The 24176-nt window shown below is 45.8% G+C and overlaps 1 protein-coding gene across 1 annotated transcript in view; it reads left to right on the top strand.

The window, feature by feature from the left end:
- The window catches only part of LOC148501796 (peroxisome proliferator-activated receptor gamma coactivator-related protein 1-like), a 39118-nt gene that overhangs the window by 6453 nt on the left and 8489 nt on the right, over positions 1–24176 (top strand). Inside the window, exons 3-8 of the mRNA XM_088449972.1 lie at positions 1494–1646; positions 4342–7336; positions 7429–7482; positions 8986–9037; positions 11268–11335; positions 17912–18737. Coding sequence (XP_088306098.1) covers positions 1494–1646; positions 4342–7336; positions 7429–7482; positions 8986–9037; positions 11268–11335; positions 17912–18737 — 4148 coding nt within the window. The remainder of the gene's footprint in view (positions 1–1493; positions 1647–4341; positions 7337–7428; positions 7483–8985; positions 9038–11267; positions 11336–17911; positions 18738–24176) is intronic.

Genomic DNA, 24176 nt, shown 5'->3' with positions numbered 1-24176 from the left:
TTCCCTGGCTCTGTCTTCATTGAGATGTTTAGAGCAGATAGGCCAGACTTTGCTGGGATCTGCCACGGACTGTGGCATACATAATTCTTATGGTATCGTACCTGTCGATACGATCCTCCGGTGTCCAGGATTTCCAGATATTCTGGCATTCCTTCCAGCTGGCTTGGGTTTCACCCTTGGCCTGGCCTTCCTGACAGTGCGGATCTCTACACTGTCGGTATGGTTAAGATATGGAATTGCTCCGCTCTGGTATCCAGTTCATCCTTTGGAGTGTTTTCTGGATTATGTCTCCACTTGTCCTCCCTAGGGACTCCTGGGGAGTTAGTAGTGGTTCTTTGTTCCCTCCGGGGACAGTCAATGGAACCGCTGGTTGTGATAGCCATTACATGGTCTATTGTTTAAGCTCTCTCTCTCTCTCTCTCTCAGGGTGTTTAAATCAACCAGGAGAGTGTCTGAATGGGGAGCGTTCTCATGTGGCTCCCTCTTCTGGAGGGCATCATGTCAGGGTGTGAGTTGCTCTCGCCCTGTGTTTCTTCTTAAAGTGGTTTTTAGGTTCCATATTATTCTGGAACTTATGGTATGGCCATTCAGTTCCCAGTCCTCTCGGCTGTTGTGGCCTCATGGACTGTGGTCCGGCCTCTTTGGCTTTATGTGATCCGTTCAAGTTCCTTATGGTAAGCGGACTCCTTATTGGTGGTCTGCGGTTTCTGGTTTTAACAGGAAACGATGGCCGGCCTATAATGAAATGTTGACTGGATGGCCTCGTATGTCTTCCTCAGGGGCCTACCCATGGGTGGGCATTTCTGTCGTTGAGGCTTGTTTTTTTCTCGGGCCGTGTAACCCTCGTGGGCGGCTCGTCGTGGCGCCTCGGCTGTTTTGCCTTACTAGGTGTCCACGTGGTCTTCTGTCCATACCTTTTTTAAGGTTCTAGGCATTGGTTTCCTTTGCCTCTCAGGATGCTTCCTTTTTGGCGACGGATTCTCCTCTCAGCACAGGAGCGTCCCCACCCTTGGTTGAACTGCTTTGGGACATCCCCAAGGTCAACCCTGTGGACCCCCTATGGACCCTGAAGTAGAAAACAAGAGATATGGTAAGAACTTACCTTTGTTATCTCTGTTTCTACGAAGTCCATAGGGTCCACAGGGCGCCCGCCCTGACGCACCTGGCTTCATATGGGCTGTGTTACTGGTCACCGGCTTCCCGTCTCCTTTTCTGTGAGTATGGTTCTAGAGTGTTCCAGTTTTCTCTCTCTTTTTCTCTCCTCCTCCGGCCTTTGGCTACTTACAATCTGAGGTGCCTCTGGCTGGGGGGCGGGGTTATAGGGAGAGTGGACCCAAGTGCATCCTGGGAGCTAAAAGCTTTAACTGCGTGGTGCCCGGATTTGGTTCCCAACCTATACCCCCAAGATCAACCCTGTGGACCCTATGGACTTCGTAGAAACAGAGATAACAAAGGTAAGTTCTTACCATATCTCTTGTTTTTTTATTCCCCAGAACAAAGATCTTCTTAATGAGGAGGATGAACTGACTCTTCTTACTGCTCTAACAGAGATACTGGACAATACAGACGATGAGAATATGTCCCCCTTCGACACGCTTCCCGATACAGAACTGCTGGTGTCATCCAAGGGTCGAGATACTAGCTCAGTAAGTCTGTCGTTCTTTTATACCGGTTATTGCTGTTCAGAAAGAAGTGTTAAGTGGCAACAAACCTTGAAATTACATTATTTAAGTCCAAGTTGAATTCCACTCTTGAACATCAAGCATATTTCAAACTTGCCCATTTGGAAGCACTCTTGAGGTGCCACACACAGAATCTGTTTTAATGTAATCTGGTAGTATGGTAGAAAGAACATTGACTTAGGCAAATTGTACTTTCTGGCTGACCTTTTTGCAATTCCCAACCATGATATAAAATTGATTATACGGCGCTCAATAGGTATAAGAATCTGAATCTCCTTAGCAGCCGCTTACAATTTTGGGTGCCCTTTTCTCCTAAAATATAAAAAAAAGTACAGTACTTGGGCGCTCTATGGCATTCAGGGTAGGTCCTAAGTTAAACCTATATTAGTGTTCATATATAAGATGATAGTGCCAAGTAATAATCCATGTTCAAAGTATATACGCAGATATCAAACGTATTGCATATGATTGTCCCAAATGTCAGGTTGCAGCAGATGGTTATGTTGGCACTTGATAATATGACAACCGTGTGTTCTATTGAAATACAGGTTGTCTCCCATATCCAAATATTCCGAAATACAGAATATATTTTTTAGCATGACTGAGCTAGTGAAACCTTTTGCTTTTTGATGGTCCAAAGTACACAAACTTTTTTTTTTTAAGGCACAAAATTATTGAAAATATTGTATAAAATGACCTGCAGGCTGTGAGTATAAGGTGTATATAAAACATAAATGTATTCTGTGTTTAGATCTGGGTCCCATTCCCAAGATATCTCATGATGGTATGCAAGTATTCTAAAATACGGAATATTCCGATATCCCAAGCGTTTTGGATATGGGAGACTCGGTATCTTCATCTGTATTCAGTAGAACACACGGCTGGCTTTTGACGTGGTATTTGAGACCCAGGTCCTGAGGGCTCGCAGGTGGTGCATACTATGCTTCACGCTCGTAAACCAGTCGCTTCCAGAATTTACCATAGTGTCTGGATAACCTACATCCTTTGTTGCGAGCGGCAGGATATCCCAGCTGCTAATTTTTTGTCCTTTCTTCAGGAGGGTTTGCGTAAAGGCATTCGCCTTTCTTCATTGAAGGCTCAGGTGTTGGCGCTGTCTATCTTCTTCCAGAAGTGATTGGCGATGGTTCCAGATGTGCAGATCTTCCTGCAATTGGTGTTTCTGATCCAGCCTCCTTATGTTCCTCTGTGTGATCTTCATTTACTGTTGGTGGCTCCTTAGAATGCCCCCTTTCGAGACTTTTAAATCCGTGAAAGTGCCTTAACTTCTGGCCTTCGCTTATGACAGGAGTGTTTCGGAATCGGTGGCTATGTCCTGTCAGTTCATGATTTTTATTTCTTTTTCATTTTGTTTCAGTGGTCTTGCGTACAAAACTTTCTATCCAAGTGAAGGTTATTTCGCTTGAACCAAGATATAGTTGTTGCGGCTTTCCCGCGATTGTCCACGTCTACAGCGTTTGCTGCGCTACGTCTTTTAACTGTTGCACACCTTACGGATTTATCTTGCCCCCCATTCGACGTAGGGATAGTGTCTTGATTCTAGTGGATGCGAATGAATTCAGAGATGTTTGCGTAGTTGAGCGATTATCTGTGCTCTGTGAATGCTTCAAGTGTCATTGAGAACGCTCGTAATAAGGATTTATGCGCAAAGTAATTGTCACCCAGTGTCCGTTTGAGGGGGGGAGGGTGGCAACTCAAAAGCAGGCGTGTTGTGACCATTTTCGGGGCATGTTTCTGGCTGTGACTGCAATCTCGTACGTAGTGAAAAGGACTCCGGCAGCTCCATTCCGGCGGCCATTGTACCGTGACCACAGGGTTACTCAGAAGTACGTTAATCAACTGATCTGCGTGTTTGTACGCAGATTCTTGGATTTCCGAAGCCGCCAATAGGCGTCTCAATACAATTCCCCTCGGCTGCGACATTTGCATATTTTCGCACAGCCGTTGTGTCCAAAATCTCAGCTGCGGCAGCATTAACGTACATCTCCGAATTGGGCCCATAATCTGGAGGTGCTTTGGAAGAAGTGCACACCTATCAGCAGATAGTCCAAGTCGGTCATCCTCAGAGAGGGGCAGCAGTCGGGTGGTTGGGGGTGTAAGGGTTAGGTGCGCTATGAAGATCAGCCTGATATTTTCTGAACGCATAAGGAGCATCACATCTAAGGGTACCAGAAGGTAAAGCCTAGCAAGAGCCAGTGTTCTGCCAGTCGGGAGAGAACCATGGTGTGAGAACAGGTTGTCTGGCCTCGTTTAAATGAAGATCTAGATATGCCAGGTACCATGGACAAGGGTTTATCCATATGTTTTATGTCCCCTACCCCCTTTCTTGTAATTCCTAGTATAGTGTTCCTAATCTGCACCCCATGAGTGAGACATTTCTGGTATTCCGGAATAACAAGCATCGAACTAATAGTGGTAAAGTGAGTCGCATGTAAGAGGGGTCCTTCAATTCCCCAAACTGTACATGTTTTAAAGTCTATCCACTTGCGCATAGGTTATTGAGCACAAGGGAAGTTGCATGTACTCAAAACTGGTTATCCTGTAATCCTAGACTCTTGAGATAGAGGTTTTGATCCTTGTACATTAAAGTATAATATATTCTAATTGCTGATGCATATAACTTGTGGCTTTCCTTTTAAAGATGGACGACCGCTGCTCTGGCCCAAACTGGGACCTTTTTCCGGACACTGTCAGTTCTACATCAAAAAGGCGCACGAAAAACAGAAGCATAAGAGGATGTTTACCTCGCAGAGAACGAAGAACAGAGCCAACCCGACAGCGAAGTGATGGAGAAGATGAAGAGGTTCCAAGCCCAGAGAAAACCCCCAGTGTACTAGCTTTTGACGAAGACTTTTCCATGGAGACCGGAGCTGAGATGAGAGAACTGGAACGCGAGCGTTTCTTGCAGCAGCGCACTCCTTGTATCATTAATACAGAAAATGTTACCCTACATGACTTGGTTAAATACATGCACCCTTACTGCCTACCTGCTATAACCGTGTGCCTAGAGCCAGAAGACAATGAAAGCCTTCTGAACGATGCTGTGTTTCTTGAGATAGTGTCTGATCAAGGGCAAAGTATAAAAGTACCTGTAATTGTGGAACACCCAGGGGATGTGCTCAGCCCAATGTCTTCAGAAGATGATCTTCCTACACCCGACTCTCCCGGGGAATTGCCTATGAAAACACAGTTGTCACCCGAATCCTCGTCCGAGCAGTGTGTTCCTGAATACGTCAGTCATGGAAAACGTTTGTCTAGTATAGAGAATTCAATGGATTCTATGAACGGAAATGAGTGTTTGAACAAGGTGATCGCAGTTGTGCCTGTACTAGACGAAATATCCACTAAACCTTTGGCTACTAATGAAACTGTTGATATACTTTTGGATAATATAAGCAATACTGATGGTTGTAATCGAGACCTGGAGGGAATGATTCCAGATTCTCAGAAGAATGATGAACCAGTGATCCGTGTACCAGTTACCAGCAAGGAAAGGCTGCGATTGAAGGGAAAGAAATTCAGCAAAGATAAAATAATCAATACAACTAAGTCAAAAGTTAAAAGTAAAAATAAAGGTGATGGTGAAGATAAATCACAGGATGTGCCAGATATGGTAACACCGCAAAGTGCCACTCAACCTGCCCCAAGCTGCTTGGGTAACCCTGCGTTGCAGGAGTCTGACTGTTTAATGAAAACATTGGAACAGATGAAAAAGGATTCCCAGATGGAAATTCGTTCATCTAAGATGGGTCGCACCAAAGTGAGAACACGAGCAAGCTTGGACAGTACCAAACCTGTGCGAAAAATGGCAGCTGAGGCTTCTAAAGACGTATTTACTTGTATGGAAAAAGAGCAGCCAAATTGTATAAAAGCAGTTGCTGAAGAGGATTGTGCAGTAGGGCAAAGTAACATAAAACTTAATGGAGATCAGAGCTCAGGCCCTGATGTGACTCCAGTGTCGTCTGTAAGTGGTGATACAAAGTCCGATGAGGCAAGTGGCCAAGACATGTTGGTTTCTGCAGATCCTGATATCCATTTAAAGGTGAGCTCAAATATAGAGAATTTGAGTCTCTCGACAAGCGAAGATCTGAAAAATTGTGATTCCACACTATGTACCAAGGAGGTCAAGCCCAAGTCACTCAGCCTAAGTGAGTATAGGAAGCGTCTTCAACACCGCAAACCAAACCCTGAGCAAGAGAATGAAACTGTGTCTTGCAGTAAATGGCCATCTATTCCTGAGCCCCCAACAGAGTTGGCAGAACTTCCTTGTTTGATTGTACCAACAAACGTAAATAAAACCCCAGCGGAGGAAAAAACATCTGTCCCAAATAAAGCTGAGGACTCTTCCTCTGAGCTAAATGTTGCTGTAAGTTTAGCTTCTGTCCCATCAAAGTTAGCATTAATGGCTGTGTCCAGTCAGGAGGCTCCGCAACTGAAACCAACTGAAGCACCCTGTAGAATTATTGCCGACATTGCTCCTCCACTTGTGGTAGCTTCCCAACCAAATATACCACCACCTTTCTATCCACCCAATTGGCCTACTGTCCCTTCATATCCTGCATATTATCCTGGCATGCCGCCTTTGCCAGTAGTTCCGCGTTTTCCAAACTTCATGCCACCTATAATACCCATGCATCCACCTCCACCAGTGCTGGGATGGCCTTCATTTCCCCCACCACCTATTCCAGTGGGGCCAGTGAATCCCACTGGTTGGGTTTCTGGGCTGCCACCACCTTACTGGCCAAACCCTCATGTTCCCCCAATGATGCCTGATAACAGATGCATGCAAAGCTCTGCTGAAAACTCTCTTCTCTTTAATGCACCAAGTGTAAATGTACTGCCTGCTGAGGAGATGCCCAAAGTCACTCCAGTTCCACCTACAGAACTCTGTAACCAGGATGCTGTTCTTGCTAAAGGTCAAATAAACCAAATACCAGTGCAGAAGCCAGGGCATAATGGGATTGGTACAGGAGAATACAGAATCGTAGAACCACTAGTAAGTGTTGAGCATGCCAAACCTACATTTCAGCTATTAGATAAGGCATCATCAAATGTTTGCCCCAACCTTAAGTCTCAATTACAGTCATCACCTAGCAAAGCTGTAGAGAAAGTCCAATCTAAACTTCCACTAGTTTCCATGAAGGCAAATGTTACTGCTTCTGACCAACAATCTACAAACCAAACAGTCTTCAAGATAATGGAAATCTTAAAAAAGGCTCAAAAGCTTGGCTATCGGATAAAGCCACCACTTGTGTCCTCTGCTTCTGTGCCAAGTACCCCTGCGGAAGGTAAGAAATCTCCACCTGTGACTACATTAAAACCTGCTGAGCCTGAGCAGACCGTACTTGCTGGTGTCTGCACACAAGAAGTAAAAACACTTGTAGCTGCTAAACCTTCCATTGTTCCTGTTGTTAAACCAAAACTTGATGTCAACATTAAAGCCACCCAATGTGACACTTCAAGAGTGGCAGTGGAAGGTAACCCTGTAACGGCCTGTATCCTCCTCAACCAAATAGCCCAAGAGTCCGGCCTTCATCCACCTGCAGAAGAGGTTTGTGCATCAGGGAAAAAGGTCCAACCCACTTTACCATTATCCAATCACGAGGGACCGGAGGAGAGTTTCACTTGTGTGTCAGGTAACTTGAGGGTGGATAGTGTTATGGGAGAGTGTAGCATGTGTGTTTATGTTGCCGCTACATTGGCTCATCTCTTTTCTCCTTTTATTAAGGTATTGTGGCATCAGACCTAAGCAGCCTGCTGGAACAGTTTGAACAATATGTGGGTAAGCAGATAATGCACAACTGTTCTCCTATTCTGCTTTCAGGAAGTACCATGACACGGGGGATGTACTTGGTTGCACTTGCACAATATTGATATACATACTCAGACACCGAGCTGTTCTCCAAGATACTGGATTACAGACCAGCATGATAAAAGCCTTCAGAGAGCATTATTGAGCTCTATAGTGAGTTGCATTTCAGGTGTCTTGGTGAGTACGGAGGTCACTTTTACCATATATCAATGTTTCCCAGACTCTGCCACTACAGTCCAGGTTTTGAGGATATGCATGCTTGAGCACAGAAAACTTAGTACCTCAGTCAATTTGATTTAACTGTCTGGACTCCATACAACCTGGACTGTAATGGTGGAGTTTGGGAAACTCTGCCATAGATCATTTGATGTTCTAGTGACAGCTGTTGTAATTGGTTCCACCTCGTGCTCCCATTTTGCCAAGGGTGAACATAGCCATAGAGTACAACATGTGTTAAGTTCTCCCACGTTCATGCTACAAGAGAGGACTTCCTTCCTTCAATTCACGCGCTGTTTGGTCCGACAGTTGCCAAGTAAGTCGAAGAATGCCGGTTCTGTCCACTTAACGTGGGTGTTTAGTCAGGAGAACCGGCATTCTCCAACTAAAGTGCTGGCTGCGCTGCTCCAACAACCTCGCTAAGCCGGACAAGAGCCGCATGGCCGGCACTTTAGTCGGATTTCTCCACGCACCCTTGGGGGGGTGAGTGAAGAATCCTTTAGTCGGACCAAACAATGCGGTGAATTGAATAGCCCTGGGAGCTCTCTCCCAGGGCTGTTCAGCATGGCGCTGAATTGAATCAAGTCCATTGTCCCTTTACATGTTTGGCGAAATAGCTTACCACAATGATTGGTGTGAATGTGTTGCTATTGATAAGACTAGAGGGCTTTACTGCGTATGGTTGCCCATGTTTTTCCTCTCAACCAGAGTGCTGGGGTCATTGGTTTAGGCCACACACGAATAGTTCAACAATAACTTTCATGATCACTTCTGGCTTTCCCAGTAGCCTGTTCATGTGGTGGTATAATGATTGCACAATTTGGCTGACACTGGTCCTCTTTTGACCACATTTTCGCACCATGTATGTGGTTCACTAGTCACACGCTTCAAATATTACACTGACTGCAGGGTGTAAAACAACCTACCGGTGCCAACTCAATTACTTTCATCTGCAGGGAAACTCCCTTTAGTGCCTCTCGGAAATCTTCAGACCCCTACACTTGTACCTCAGTCTTAATTATGTTTCATGCCTTAACGCAATGCCTTGGGCAGCCTTAGGCAAACTGTGTGATTTTCGTTAAATATAAGAACTGATTCGTGACCATTGAAGACCTTGTCGTAATATAAAAATAAGTAATCTGATACAGTTTGAGCCTACCAGTGGTAGTCACAGGTTTCTGATTTGCGGTGGTGAGATGTGTTCTGTGTAGTACAATCCCTTACATGCAGTATTTCACCAAATTTTTTTCTTTGCAGCTAAAGATGAGGAATGTCCCAGTCCCGATAAATTGGCTGTAGGAAACTCTGGGTAAGTTAGTAGAAAAGCAGTTTTTAGTGTATTCTAAATGAAATTCAGTTGTGCTGGGAGTTTTTGTTCGTTTGGTACGTTGGATTACAACGTCTGATCTGCATGAACAAAATGGTATTTAATGCACAGATCTGAGCTGCTTATTGTCATATTCAAGGGAAGGCTAAATCTGCCTAGTCAAGTTTTCAGTAAAGGCTGAGCTGTCCCTTTAAGCAGAGTTGGCTGATTACAGTCTAATGGTGCATACACACGATCAGATTTTTTCTTCAGATATGGACGATAACGATTTAAAAATCGTTCAGTCGTTCATATCTGAAGGAAAATCGTTCATATCTGACATGCCTGAACGATGGACGATCAACGATGCGCGTTCCCGTTTGTCAGATAACGATATCTGACATCTGATGGGTTTGCAGTCAGACTTGGACGATTCCATTCATTTTAATGCAGTCAAAAATCGTTCAATCGTTCAAATCGTTCAAAACTTTGGTCAAATCGTTCAAATCGTTCAGATCATTTAATCGTTCAGTCGTTCATCTGACAAATCTGACAAGTCTGACAAATCTGACCGTGTGTACGCTCCATAAAGCAGTGATTTTCAATTGGAGGCACACAGTGCAAGATTTTTAAATTGCCAAGGCACACCATCCGGCGATGCGGCGTTCGTTGCCGATGAAAAAACATGCACATTGGCTCCCACATAAAAAAAACACACTACATTGGCCTCCGCGGGAGTAAAACACACTACATTGGCCCCAGAGAAATAAAACACACATACATTGGCCTCCGCAGGGATAAAACACACATACATTGGCCCCCACAGGAATAAAACACATAATTTCCCCCCCACAGAAAAATATAACATTGGCTGGCCCCCTCAGAAAAAAAAACATTGCCCCACAGGAAAAGTAATCGCATTGGCTGGCCACACAGAATAATTATAACCCACATTGCTCCCCACACAAAAACAAAACTGACTGACCCCTACACAAAAAACCCACATTGCTCCCACATTGCCTCCGCCCCCCCCCCACCCCAAAAAAAAAAAAAAACCAGCTAGTCACATTGCCGCACACAAGAATAAATATAATTTTTTTTGGCACCTACCTGTGCCTCATCGGCTGACAGTGCAGAGCTGTCAGCACAGCAGACTGCGGGTGGAGAGGGCAGGACGGCTGGCTTAGCGGGCAGGCCAGCGGGCGGGATGACTGGCGGAGCGGGCAGGCGTGACCTGTGATGTCACGCCGCCGCTCCTGCAGAGGTTACGGCTCGGGTGCGCCTGGGTTTCCCAGAAGAGCTCAGCGGCAGCGCTACCCGGGCCTCACTGATTGCACTGAAGCAGCCTGATCGGCGGCGGCACGCTAAACCACCGCCGGCGGCACACTGTTGTGCCGTGGCACAGCGTTTGAAAACCGCTGGTTTAAAGCGTGGTACACACTGAGCGATGTACACATTAGAACGAGGTAATGAACGATCCCTCCTTCATTACCTGTAACGGGGTCTTATGCGATATCGTCCAGTTGGACGTGCAGCACGGCAGATCGGACAATGCCGCATGCGACCGCGGCAGTGCGCATATCGGCCTTACGCACTGAGCGACATGGCCAATATGTCTTTCCGATTCAGCCGGAAACGACTTAGCGTGCCGACAGTCTGTGTGTACGCAGCTTAAATCTGTGTGTGTTTTGGACATATTTTTGGTCTGCAGTGTTTTCCAACAAACATTCACTTAATTCTTCTTTCTGCGCACAGAGCGGAAAATGTTTTTGAGCAGTTTTTTAAATTTTACTCTTACCAACCAACATGAAGAGTATTTAACTCTGAGATGGGAAACAATTGGGACTTAGATTCAGTATGTGCTATATGGGTCTGCGCATGAATTAAATGGTGTTATGTCTTCTAAATGAAAACTAAGGTCCACGACAATCTAGAAAGTTCTGGAAATGTCTGCACCTCCTAATCTCTCTCAGGCAGCTGCTTTTTGAGAATACACCAGTTCTTGCAGTTGCTGAATAATGTATTTTGCTCCATTGGAGGAAAACATCCTTGAAATGCGTGAACCGTAACATGCGTCTATGTAAAGGGATTAGGGTAAAATCTAAACCCCCTTCACTTTTGTACACAGCGGCTTATGAGTTTCTTTTTTAAGTCTGGAACTCTTTGTTTCGGCTTCGGTCAGTACTTGTTCTGTGAATAGGATTTGATATATGAATATTTGTTTTCTTTGCAGGACTGGAAAACCTGTGGAGAAGGAGATGCATGATGAACACCCGACACCTGAGCTGGCAAATACAGCCGGTATGTACAGTCGCTGACATATTACACGTCATAGGGCCGTATTCAATTAGCGACGAAAACGGACGTTTTTTTCGCCCTTGGCGAAAATGGCTGTTTTTCAACAAAAAAAACCTGCAAAACTGTTGCCGCAAAACGGCAACAGGCGGAAAAAAACTGGAGAAGTTTTCTCCATCCCAGACCAGGAGAGGAAAAAAAGCAAAATCCCTATTTTTGGCTAAAAATGTGGGAATTTGTTTAGAACCCATTGGACACCCAAACACCCCCTTCCCCAAAGGTTAAATTACCAGAAAAAAAAATTGCAAGTTGCGTACTTTGACGAAAAACGGCTGCGCAAATTTTGGGCGGAAAAAAATCCTTGAAAATGATTTTAACGTATTGGGTCTGATTTTTCAGAGGGCGGTATGGATGAGTCAAGTGTTTTAAACATCGCACGCGGTCGCAGCAGGCAGTTTTGCAACCGTTTTTAAAACTGCGTTTTTCTACTTCAGGGTCCATAGGGGGTCCACAGGGTTGACCTTGGGGTATAGGTTGGGAACCAAATCCGGGCACCACGCAGTTAAAGCTTTTAGCTCCCAGGATGCACTGGGTCCACTCTCCCTATAACCCCACCCCCAAGCCAGAGGCACCTCAGTTTAAGTTGGTGCCCGGCCGGAGTCGGGTCACCGTTAGCGCAGGGGGAGCTGATTAGCAGCCCCTAAGCTTATTTTTTTTTTTTTTTTAGGGACAAAGTTTTTTTATGGACTTTGGACTCTTCAGAGCGGCAGCGTCGGACTGTCCATAGGACGTCTAAGCTGCCGCTCCGTCACCCCGCTGGCGCTGAGACGCCAGTACAGATCTGGGGATCTCAGCGGGACCCCAGAGTCTGTACTAGCCGGACTCTGCGGGCGCCCAGGACTGCTGCCGGATCCACGGGGAGCAGGTAAGGTCGCGGATCACCGCTTGCGGTGATCCGCGCATTTCAAATGCAGTCCTGTGCCTCCGGTCTCAGGGGACAGACCGGAGGCGCCGGCAGTGGCGGCGGGCCCCCCATACCCCGTGTGTCCACTAGACCACCAGGGACTTAACGGTCGGTGCAGGGAGCCGGCGTCCCGGGGGTTAATAGCCGGCCAGGGGAGGCAGCCTTCCCTGTTACAGCGGCTCCTCCCCTCAGCTCAGCGCGCCTTTCAGTATCCATAGTCTGGCGTCGCTGAGCTGCTTCCTCCGCGGGCCACGCTTCCTCTGAGGTCTCCAGCGGCCATTTTATCTCTGTGGTGCAGCAGAAATCTCTCAGGATGGCAGTGAGTCCAGTCCCCCTGCGTACCTCACCATCAGGTCAGTGTACACAGCGCTGTAGCCTTCCCAGACACTGAATCTGGGCAGTTGAATGCAGTGTAATAGTGCAGTATATTATATGACATGTTTATGTATATATGTATATATCTGCATTGTATGTGACTTATGCTAGTGCTGACTGTACTTTATTCTCTCACCTGTCAGTGTATATCTATCCCTTTTCTTTATCTGCCCTAATACAGCTGTACTTAGGGTGGTTCTGAGACCTCACATTTATATACTTGTTAATATTTGTGTGGTTTGTCACATACTGTGGCGTGCTGCACGTTGCCATATTTTAGATGGAACTGTGTGCTGCATACGCTGAAAATGGGTCCCTGCAGCTATTTTTGGCATCAGTCAGGACCAGTATAGTGCTGCTTAATATTTCCGCCAAGATGGGTCAGATATGTCTGACCAGGAGATAGAGCGTTATACTGCACCCATTTTTACTATCCTGCAAGTCATGTGCTGCAGGTGTTAGTGCGGAGGATTTGACTCATAAAGGGTTCTGTATGTGGCGTCATCTGGTGCCGGCCTCTTTCACGACCTCCTTGGGCGGTTTGTTTTCTCGGGATCCTCTCAATTGCGGATCGCCGGGCGGGCCCCATTGTTGTACCTCACTTGGGGTTACTTCACCATACTGCCCTTTTCATCTCAGGGTATCTCGCAGCTTCTTGCACTCTTCCCCTGTGACACAGACTACCGCTCCCTGCAGGGGTTTTTTGCAGTATATGAATTCCCCCTGGTGCCACAATAGTCTGTCATTCCCCTTGCAGGGATTACCACAACAGCCACCCTGGGTGGATGTCGTTTTCTACGAAACGCTAATTGGCGTGGTTGACGCCCTGTGGTTACTTCCCAGTTGGCTCTGCCGTGAACTGGGTACTGTTCGGGGCTCTTTCCCTCTTACACGGGGGGAAGCCTATTTCAGGTATTATTATCCCTGCTTTAGGGCTGGTAGCAGGTCCATTCTGGTTAGAGTGAATGTTGACCTGCACCTGTATCATACACCCTCAGTATTGCGTGCCTTCGGGTTACCTGTTGCTGACTAGCGGGTGGATCGCATAGCGGGACTCTGGCTGTTGCCAGATAGGAGGTGTTACAACAGTGTTTGGCCTCCTGTCCCAAATTCCCTGAGGGTCATCACGAGCCCCTCCTGGGGGGGATGGGCGTGTTACTCGTCTGATTACAGACGTTACTACGCCTCCCATTCCTGCGTGGTCGGATTCTTCGGATCCGTAGGTGGTAACTCTGCCTGAAATCAGTATACTTGCTTTCGGGAGTTGTTACCCATCCTACCATGGCTATAGCATGGTTGGTTAATACTATTGCATATTGGGTTGATGCATTTGTAACGTTTTTTTCCCCTCCAACACGTCGGGGGTTCAAATGTATTTGGTCGCTCATGTAATATATGCAGTTGTCATAGGTGGACATGCCTATATTGGATACCAGTCTCCTAACTTTCAGAGTTCCGGCTGCGACTGTATCCTCCGTAATACCCTATGGCTGCGCTCTGAGAATGCAGAGGTGCAGATACCATCTTTAGGGTTGATATTGTTTGGTCCTGACCTTGACAAGATTGTAGTAACATTGGCAGTATTACTAACGACAAGTTTACCGCTTTCAGCTATGCACACTACAAGGCCTCAGACTAAGTCTGTTAAGTCTTTTTTGTCCTCTCGGTCAGCCTAAAGGTCTGTTTCTTCGTAGACTGTCGGCATCTACAAGGGCCGACATATCCAGTACCGAGCAGGCCTGGACTGCCAGCCGATCCTGCTTCTGAACCTACGGATATCTCTTCAGTCTGACGGGACAGGCCTACAACTGGGAGATACCGATTTTCTCAGTTCGCCCGGTATTAGTGTCAAGTTGCCGCGGCTACGTGGGTAGGAGGGTACGCCCTCTTTACAAGGGCCTTACAGATCCAGAAAGCTATGCAGTTGTTGCGGTAAGCGGAGCTAATTGGGCCATCCCCACTATCTCAGTGAGGGACTGGTTGTTCTGTTTTCTTTCTGGTGCGGTGGCTGAATGGTCCTCTTTGGCCTGTTCTCTGTCTCAATTCCCTGAACCAGTTCCTAAAGCTACCTGGGCTCAGGAGGAAATCCCTATGCTCCATCATACTATGTTTGGAACCTGGGGACTTTAGGGTATCACTGGATATACAGGACGCGTGCCTACGGGTACTTACAGAGACCTTTCCTCAGCATGGGCTGAGGTTTGCTGTATCACAGCAACACTTACAATTTTTCGGGCTCTGCCTGTTGGGACTGTCCTCAGCCCCACAGGGGTTTACCAGCGTTTTGGATTTTCTGACAGTTCTTCTGTTCAGTATATCCCAATGCTCCTGTACCTGGACGGCCTCCTGCTCTTAGCGGGATCACCGGGGTACTTTACGGCCAGGTCAGGATGACTCTGGCTTCTTCAGGGTGCAGACGTTTAATCAACGGGGAAAAAGTCCTCCCTACATCCCTCTCTGGGTATTCTTCATCTAGGATCCCTGCTGGATTCTCAGAATCTGAGAATTCTTCTGGCGTAAGACGGAATCTCCTCTCTTCCATTAGGAGTACATGGTTGTCTGCGCAGTCGACAGATGTCTTTACACTCTGGGATGCATGGTGGAATGGGCTCAGTTCCATTCCAGGCCTTTCCATAATTGGCTCATCTCCAGATGGAATGAGTTTTTTCTGTCGGATAACTGTTCAAACGATGATGCTCTCTCCGGAGGCAAGTCGGTCCCTGTCCGGGTGGCTATGGCCATCTCGTCCAGGGTTTTCTTTGCTAGGGACAGTGTCTGGACCGAATCCTTTTCAGTGCAGTTGGACGTCTGTCGATTCCACCCTGTCAATTAACTTACTCTGGCATAACTCTTGTTTCCCGGTGAACCTGAAAAGGTTCAGTCCGACAGGGTCAGGACAGTGGCTTCCTTTTTAGCAACACTGTTCGTTGGGTGGCAATGACAGGTATGTCACATATTCGGACATAGTCCGAGGGTCTCCTCCCGACCATCTCGGCAGCGTTCATTTCAGGAGCTCTCCATTGGGAAGCGGGAGTCCTCAGCCGTCACGACGTGCATCCCGGGGACTAGTCTCTTCCCCAAGAGAGGTTTCATCTCCTGGTGAGCAGGGGGGGCCCCCCTGAGGTGACCCTCATGGCCTTCTGACTTTATCACACTAGGGTGTTACAGTTCAGCTCTGGGGATTCTGAAGCAAACTTCAGCGACTCTTTGTCGGTGAAGTGGTCCTTCCACTTTGTGTACCTGTGTTCTCCGGTCTCCCTTCTTCCTCGAGGTCTTTGGAAGTGTTTTCAATCGAGACGGAGATGCTTTCCTGCTGGTGGCTCCTGATTGCCCCAGATGTCAGGGGTACTTGGATCTTCGGAGTCTCTACATCGATACTCCATCCCTGATGCTTCACTGCCCGGACCTGTTGTCTCAGGGTCCTTGGTTTTGCCTTGGACCTGGGTCGTTTGTCTTTGACTGTGTCCTTACAGTGGTCTTACGGCTTCCCTGGCTTTGTCATCGTTGGAATGATTAGAGCACATGGATCAGCTTTTGCTGGGACCTACCACAAACTGTGGCAGCCATAAATCTTATGGTATTGTACCTGTCGATACAATCCTCCGGTGTCCAGGATTTCCAGATATTCTGGCATTCCTTCCGGCTGGCTTGGGTTTCACACTTGGCCTGGTCTTCCTGACAGTGCGGATCTCTACACTGTCAGTATGGTTAAGATATGGAATTGCTCCACTCTGGTATCCAGTTCATCCTTTGGAGTGTTTTCTTGATTATGCCTCCATTTGTCCTCCCTAGGGACTCCTTGGGAGTAAGTAGTGGTTCTTCGTTACCTCCGGGGACAGTCAATGGAACCGCTGGTTGTGATAGCCATTACATGGTCTATTGCTTAGGCTCTCTCTTTCTCTCAGGGTGTTTATATCAACCAGGAGAGTGTCTGAATTGGGAGCGTTCTCATGTGGCTCCCTCTTCTGGAGGGCATCATGTCAGGGTGGGAGTTGCTCTCGCCCTGTGTTTCTTCTTAGTGGTTTTCAGGTTCCATATTATTCTGGAACTTATGGTACGGCCATTCTGTCCCCAGTCCTCTCGGCTGGTGTGGCCTCATTGACTGTGGTCTGGCCTCTTTGGATTTATGTGATCCGTTCAGGTTCCTTACGGAAATCGGACTCCTTATTGGTGGTCTGAGATTTCTGGTTTTCACAGGAAAGGATGGCCGGCCTATAACCAAATGTTGGCTGGATGGCCTCGTAGGTCTTCCTCAGGGGCCTACCCATGGGTAGGCCTTCCTGTTGTTGATGCTTGTTTTTTCTCGGGCCATGTGACCCTCGTGTGCGGCTCGCTGTGGCGCCTCGGCTGTTTTGCCTTACTAGGTGGCCACGTGGTCTTCTGTCCACACCTTTTTAAGGTTCTAGGCATTGGTTTCCTTTGCCTCTCAGGATGCTTCCTTTTTGGCGACGGATTCTCCTCTCAGCACAGGAGCGTCCCCACCCTTGGTTGAACTGCTTTGGGACATCCCCAAGGTCAACCCTGTGGACCCCCTATGGACCCTGAAGTAGAAAACAAGAGATATGGTAAGAACTTACCTTTGTTATCTCTGTTTCTACGAAGTCCATAGGGTCCACAGGGCGCCCGCCCTGACGCACCTGGCTTCATATGGGCTGTGTGGCTGGTCACCGGTTTTCCGTCTCCCATTTCGGTGAGTATGGTTATTGAGTGTTCCAGTTTTCTCTCCTCCTCCGGCCTTTGGCTACTTACAAACTGAGGTGCCTCTGGCTTGGGGGTGGGGTTATAGGGAGAGTGGACCCAGTGCATCCTGGGAGCTAAAAGCTTTAACTGCGTGGTGCCCGGATTTGGTTCCCAACCTATACCCCAAGGTCAACCCTGTGGACCCTATGGACTTCGTAGAAACAGAGATAACAAAGGTAAGTTCTTACCATATCTCTTGTTTTACGACACGAAAATGTACTTGCACCCATTTTAACGTACCCCCAATTTACGTGGAACAGTAATTTTCTGGGAAAAAAATAGCTTTCTATCTATTTTTTTATTTTCTCAACTATTTTTTTTTTTTTTTTTTTTTTATATATGCCCAAAATTTGTTTGTTTGTTTGTTTTTTCTCCTGGTCTGGAATGGAGAAAACTTTTCCCCAGTTTTTTCGACCAGTTGCAGTTTTTTATTTTTATAGATGCATGCTGTTCCTTCCTGGTTGTATAGCATATTGTGATTCAAGGTAATTTTATCTCAACAGGTGTCTCTCCTCCTGCAGCTCCATCACGTCCTGATTACAAGCCTGTTATTTCTGGGCCCAGGCTTGGGAAATCCAAGTTTTTGCGTGGACCGGTGAGGACCTGCTCTTCACCCTTGAAGGCAACAAAACTCATTGAGGCGATACCGCTACCACAGAGCAGAATGAGAAACCGCAATGGGTCTGCCCCACATGTGGCATTGCTTTCTGTCCACGTGGCATCGGGCGAACACGATTACTGCGCCCTTTCCTCCTCCAGCCATGAGCAGAGTCCAGTCACTGATGGTAACTCGGCAACCACTGTAGCATTGGACCCACCAGCTCAATGCGATGAAGGGTCTCGCTGGAACGTCAAGCACCATCAACATATTACAATAATGCCCATTGTGCAGTTCAACACACGCCGAAAGAAAGATCCCCCAAAGCCGCCAGTTTCAAGTTCACCTTCAGTTGTTCCCAACCAAAGTATGGACTGTGGCTTGGTGAAGCCAGAAGCACCTTATAGAAGTATCCAAAAAGATAGTAATGCTCCTCTCGACCATAGGATACCTGTTACAGCAGAATCTGCAGGTAACAACCCACCGGGGTCAGTATTAAGGTCCTCAGACTCCTTGTCTCATCACAGTGACTGTGGAGAGAGCAGAACGGATGTAAAACGGGACAAGGCCTCAGTGTCTCGGAGGTCTCTGCGCTGCTATAGGAAGTACACACGTTCCCCCAGCCCCCAGAAGTCTACAAGGAGCGAGCGGTCAAGTCGAAGTCGTTCTAGTTCAACCTTCTCCTCTTCAAGGTCTCGCTCAAGATCACCTCCATCAAAGAGGAGAAGAACGTAAGTCGCTAGTAATAATTTGTTAAATATCTATTTAAAACATATATTCATGCTTTGTTCTACTTCCTCCTGTAGCGTAGAAGAGCCCGGTTTACCTTGATATTATGCAATTAATCTGTATGAATCTATATAGAGCAATCAGTAACGTGCAGTAAGGTCAATGGCTGGGGAGGCACACATGGAGATGGGTCTGAGTGCTGGGAGCCTGTCTCACCCCCTACTCACTGTATCTCTCCCCTCACTACACTAAGCTTCAGTGTCTTGTGATTCTCCTACCTGCATCACTGTCTTTGCTGCTGCTGACTGAGCTCTGAACTCTAAACACTGCAGTGCACTTCCTGGTCACATGACACTTCCAAGGTGTCCATCAGTGCTCAAGGCACACTTCCCCGTTTATAGAGGCATACCTTTATTAGCTTTGTGTACAGCTTACTGTCCGTGGTGTGGCCCCGCTGGGGGCGGGGCCACGCGGCGGACAGTAAGCTGCAAGCCGTGTCTGACTATACAGATGCGAGGCTGAGCTTTTGCTGCCTCGTCTCTCGTCTCCCTGCAGTCCCAGGGAGCTCCACAAAGCTGGTGAGTGTTAACTATAAAAATGATTGCAATAAACAAAGATGTGTATAAGTTATAAATATCTTTTTATTATTCTAATCCTTTTTATATAAAATCTCAGGCATGATGTGAGGCTCTGCCTCTCCTGTATAGTCTACCCTGACTGCACATCCCTGTCAGCAATCATTCCATTTCTAGGCTTTTATACCTGTGAAGAGCCCTTTTATGTTACATCTACATTAGTTTTTTATTTTATTTTTTATTTTAATCCTTGTATAAGAGTGTGGTTGGGTGGAAAGCCTTTGCATAATTGTTCCCGGACCACATTACTGAGAGAACGTACATAGATGTTGCTCTAATGCCAGTCCTTTGCATATCTGACCAAATCCTAGGAGTCAGGTAGCCAATTCATCAACACAATTACTTTGATGATGATCACTGAAGATGTTATGCATGGCTATTTTATGTATTAGAGGAGGATTTGATCTTCCTATAAAATATAAATGCTTGTTTTTAGAAGAGACTAAGTGTAACCTATCAGTTATTATGTAGGTCTTGTTGTTTAGGTGGCCAGTAGAACAGTGACCAGTAGAGGTTAAGATTTTGTTTACATGCTTCCCTGCTGCTAAAGGTCCCCATACATCTGCAATGTATTGGGCCAATTTCACGATCCCCCATCTGCTGAGGCATGTGTGAAATGCAACATGTTGGATTTCACTGATTTGTTAAGCAAATCTGTGATTTTTAACATGAAGTATTTCACGGCTTCCCAGATGGATCGGTGATAATCAGTGACCACAAATGGGCATATCCGACTAACGGATCGCCGGTTCTGATCTGGGAATCAGCTGGCAGATGTATGGAGCCCTTTAGGATGGTGGACATGTAAGGTATCTTGCAAAGGCAAAATATTTATTTCAATGCACTCACCCCCCCCCCCCCTTCCCCCCCCCAAATGCCTAAAGCTCTCCGTACTTTTACCTTGTCCATGCAGTCTGAATTCTCCGTAACAGCATGTTCTATCGGTGGCGATTCAATCCAGCGTGATTTGAATAGAGCTGGGAAGGAGTACCCAGGGCTATTCAATTGGCTGCGTTGTAAACTCCCGACTAGAGGATTTCTGCACGCACTAACAGCATCGCGGCCGGCACTTAAGATGGACAATGCAGGTTACAGGGCACGATGGAGGATAATTAATGGCGCTATGCAAATAGCACTGAATTGAATTGCCCCTTATATTTGTACAACATTCATTCCTAATTGAAGTTCAACATGTGGGACAACGGAACTGTGGAATTGGAAATTGCTATGTAGTCAGAATACCGTGGGTTTGCTGTCATAATAAACGGTGAAGCCAAAGATCTCCCATATAACACGGTGTAATGAATATTATTGTTTGGAATTCCATCACATCCCACTTCCACGTGTAAGACAATAGCTAGCCAGCTAGCCTGTCATAGGGCGCACCTAGTATTGCTTTTCCTACAAGAGTTTTAATGTATAAATTTTTTTTTTATTTTTTTTTCCATTCGCATTTCATATTAAGGCACATGGTCATCTATTTACAAATAGCAAGAATGTCTAATTAAATCTAAGCATTTATCAGTTTATTTTTTTAACCTATTTATCACTTTTAGGTTGGTTTAGAAAATTTTGTTTTATGTTTTATAGTTCTGCTGTTTGTAGTCTTAAACTTTATAAATTGGACCTTCTCTGACGCAGTACAGAAAAGCCTAGTAGTTTGCAAATAAAGATGGATTATCAGGGGGTAGGCCTTTACTACCATTATCACACTGACTGAATATTAGGTTTTCCTTGATCACCATTTACCTTTTTTGAGCATCATGTGCAAAGCTGAAAGGAAATTGTATGTATGTTAATCTGGCATATAACAGATTACCTAGGTCTGGCCGCATCTCTCCCACCTCGTCCACGCTCTGTACTTACCCATTGTTGCTGGCACATGGTGGTCCTCCCTCCTTCCAGTTAGTCTGTCCTGTCGCTGCAGTGTGCGCTATTGGGGGCAGGGAGTTGCGCACCCTAGTCCCCACTGCGCATGTCGAAGACGGGACAGACCTAAGCCGGTTATTATATAGATTCCAAGCACCCCAATGGTTTTGACTTCTGGTATGTTGGCCTTGTTTTAACTGAGTACAGTTTTATGGCTCTGGATGAAAATGTTACGCTCAAAACTTTAAATGCTATTGGAGATCAGGTTGGTACATTATTGTGCGTCAGATGACGTTACATTTCATGTTTGTGCTAGAACAGAAGGCAGATGTAGTACTTCTCTCTTCATTACTGCAAAAGATAGAACTGTGTACACATCCCTTCCCGTGGGAAATACTTGTCTGAATTTACTTATTGGTCTTCAGAAAACTTAACATAGCGGTTAGAACGGGCTCATACTGCCCCTCTTTATGCTTATTGTTTGGTTATATTTTTGTTCTTGTTGTATTTTGCTTGTTTGGATGTGTTGTGTTTTTGCTATTTGTTTGGTTGTATTTTGCTTGTTTGGTTGTGGGTTTTTTTTTTTAAACCCCTTTAAAAATGCTGTTGAAGTCAGTAGGCTTTGGGATCTATTTACTAAGCCTTGGATGGAGATAAGTGCCATGTCACAGGCTGTATTTGAAAAATGACAGGAACTGGTTGGCTGGTACATTTATTTCCATCCACTTAATCTCCATCCAAAGCTTAGTAAATAGATCCTTTGTCACTAGAAAAGTGAATATGGTTTTGGAATATCCACCATGGATATGTAATACACTAATGAACAGTGTGTTCTTGCTGACTTTTCCCATCAATATATTACTGTTGCCTGCTACTTTATACCTTTTTATATAATGGTTGCTGAATGTTACCTGTGTTTTATATTAAGTTTTTCGATTTGGTTTCATAGTTACTTGGGTGAACTTGAATCTGACCTAAAATGGTGAAGTATTGCTGATGTACAGGGTGTTTCACTCGCTATTGGCCCTAAAGTTTTTACTTAGAACTTTTGAAGAAATTGACGTAATTTAGTGAAATGTGACGCAGACATACCTTGGTCTATGGGAAACATGAGGAAGCCATAGCAAGTGATGAAAGTGTTCACCGTTGGCATCCAAGCCAGCTGTTCACATATGTGGGAAGTGAAGGCAGCTGTTCACCACCCTAGTCAACAGCGCAGTCCAAAATTCAAATAGGGAAGACACACCAACTGCCAGTGAGGATATAACCAGTGAGGGTGGCAGTTGGTTGCGGTTCCTCTATTTGAATTTTGCACTGCGCTACAGCCCCCCTCTGGAGCCGCCACGGCTAGTTAGTAGGTATTCCTGCTTCTGACAGTGGTGGTGTGTACTGTGGCGTCCACATTCATCGTGTCTGTGTTACGTGCTGATATAAACCTTTTATCGTCTCAGTTGGACAATAAATACGCGTTGGTTATCTGTGTACCGGTTCATAACGGCACATAGACACGAGGTGGGGCTGTGTCAAATTTCACTGAATTACGTCAATTTCTTTAAAAATCATAAGGAAATCTTTGGGTCCAACAGCGAGCGACACACCTTGTAGAATAGGGGTCAGCAAATTGATGGTTCCCAGACAGATATTGTGTTCACAAGCTACAGTGGGGCTTCCAGCAGTCACTGCCCTTATGCCATCCATGCGCCGTATTCAATTAGCGGCGAAAACTAACGTTTTCTCCGCTATTAGCGAAAATAGCCTTTTTTCGCCAAAAAAACTGCGAGATTTTCGCCAAAAAACAGGCAAAAACGGCAACAGGTGCAAAAAAAACTGGAGAAGTTTTCTCCATCGCAGACGAGGAAAAAAAAAAAATGCAAAATCCCTGTTTTTTGGCTAAAATATGGGGATTTCTTTCAGAACTCATTGGACACCCCCCTCTAATGATAAATTACCGGAAAAAAGTGCTTTGGCGAAAAACGACCGCGTAAATTTTGGGCGGAAACAAAGCCATTTTTTTCCAGGAAATTACTCTTCCACGTAAATTGGGGGTACATTAAAGTGGGTGCAAGTATATTTTCGGATCGTAAAAACGCAATTTTAAAAAACCACCTGCTGCGTTCGTGTCCAATGTTTAAAACAATTGATGCATCCATACCTCCCATCGAAAAATCAGACCTAATACGTTAAAACCATTTCAACAATTTTTTTCTTTCGCCCATAATTTGCGCGGTCGTTTTTTGCCAACGTTCGCAATTTACGTTTTTGTTTGTTTTTTTTCCAGTAATTTATCATTTTGGGTGTCCAAAGGGTTCTGAAAGAAATCCCCACATTTTTAGCCAAAAATAGGGATTTTTCTTGGTTTTTTTTTTTCTCCTGGTCTGGGATGGAGAGAACTTTTCTCCAGTTTATTTATTTTTTTTTCCGCCTGTTGCTGTTTTCGCCTGTTTTTTGTTGAAAATTTCAGTGTTTTTGTTGAAAATGGCTGTTTTCGCCAATGGTGGAAAAAACGTCCGTTTTCGCCGCTAAGTGAATACGGTCTCAAGACTGGAACCTAGCCGGGCACACTGTGAAGAGTCTCATGATGAGCCCAGGGGTCTTAATAAATTGACAACTAATGGCCTGAAATTCCTTTCACATCCATTAAGTGGACTAGCTTGTTCAGATGTAATCGGGTATAAACCCTACAAGAAAGTGTTGATTGGCTGGACTTGGCCAAAGCATGGTTATCAAATGGGTGGGATACTTGTCTGTCACCAGTGAATCTTTCCCTGTTTGAATGACCTGAATAGACGTGGTGCTTGGAGGGAGATTTTTTTGTTTTGTTCTTTCAACATAATATTGTAGAATGCGTGTAAATAAATGAGGGTTTTGAAGACTTCATGAGTGTTGTAAGACATTGCAGACACCTGTACAGTTGTTAAAGTGATCACTGAACTTAAC

Source organism: Taudactylus pleione, unplaced genomic scaffold (genome assembly GCF_031769625.1).
Source record: "Taudactylus pleione unplaced genomic scaffold, aTauple2 ptg000502l, whole genome shotgun sequence".
In the NCBI taxonomy this organism is placed as follows: Eukaryota; Metazoa; Chordata; class Amphibia; order Anura; family Myobatrachidae; genus Taudactylus; species Taudactylus pleione.
The sequence above is the reverse complement of the archived record's forward strand: the minus strand, read 5'-3'. Positions and strand labels throughout refer to the sequence as shown.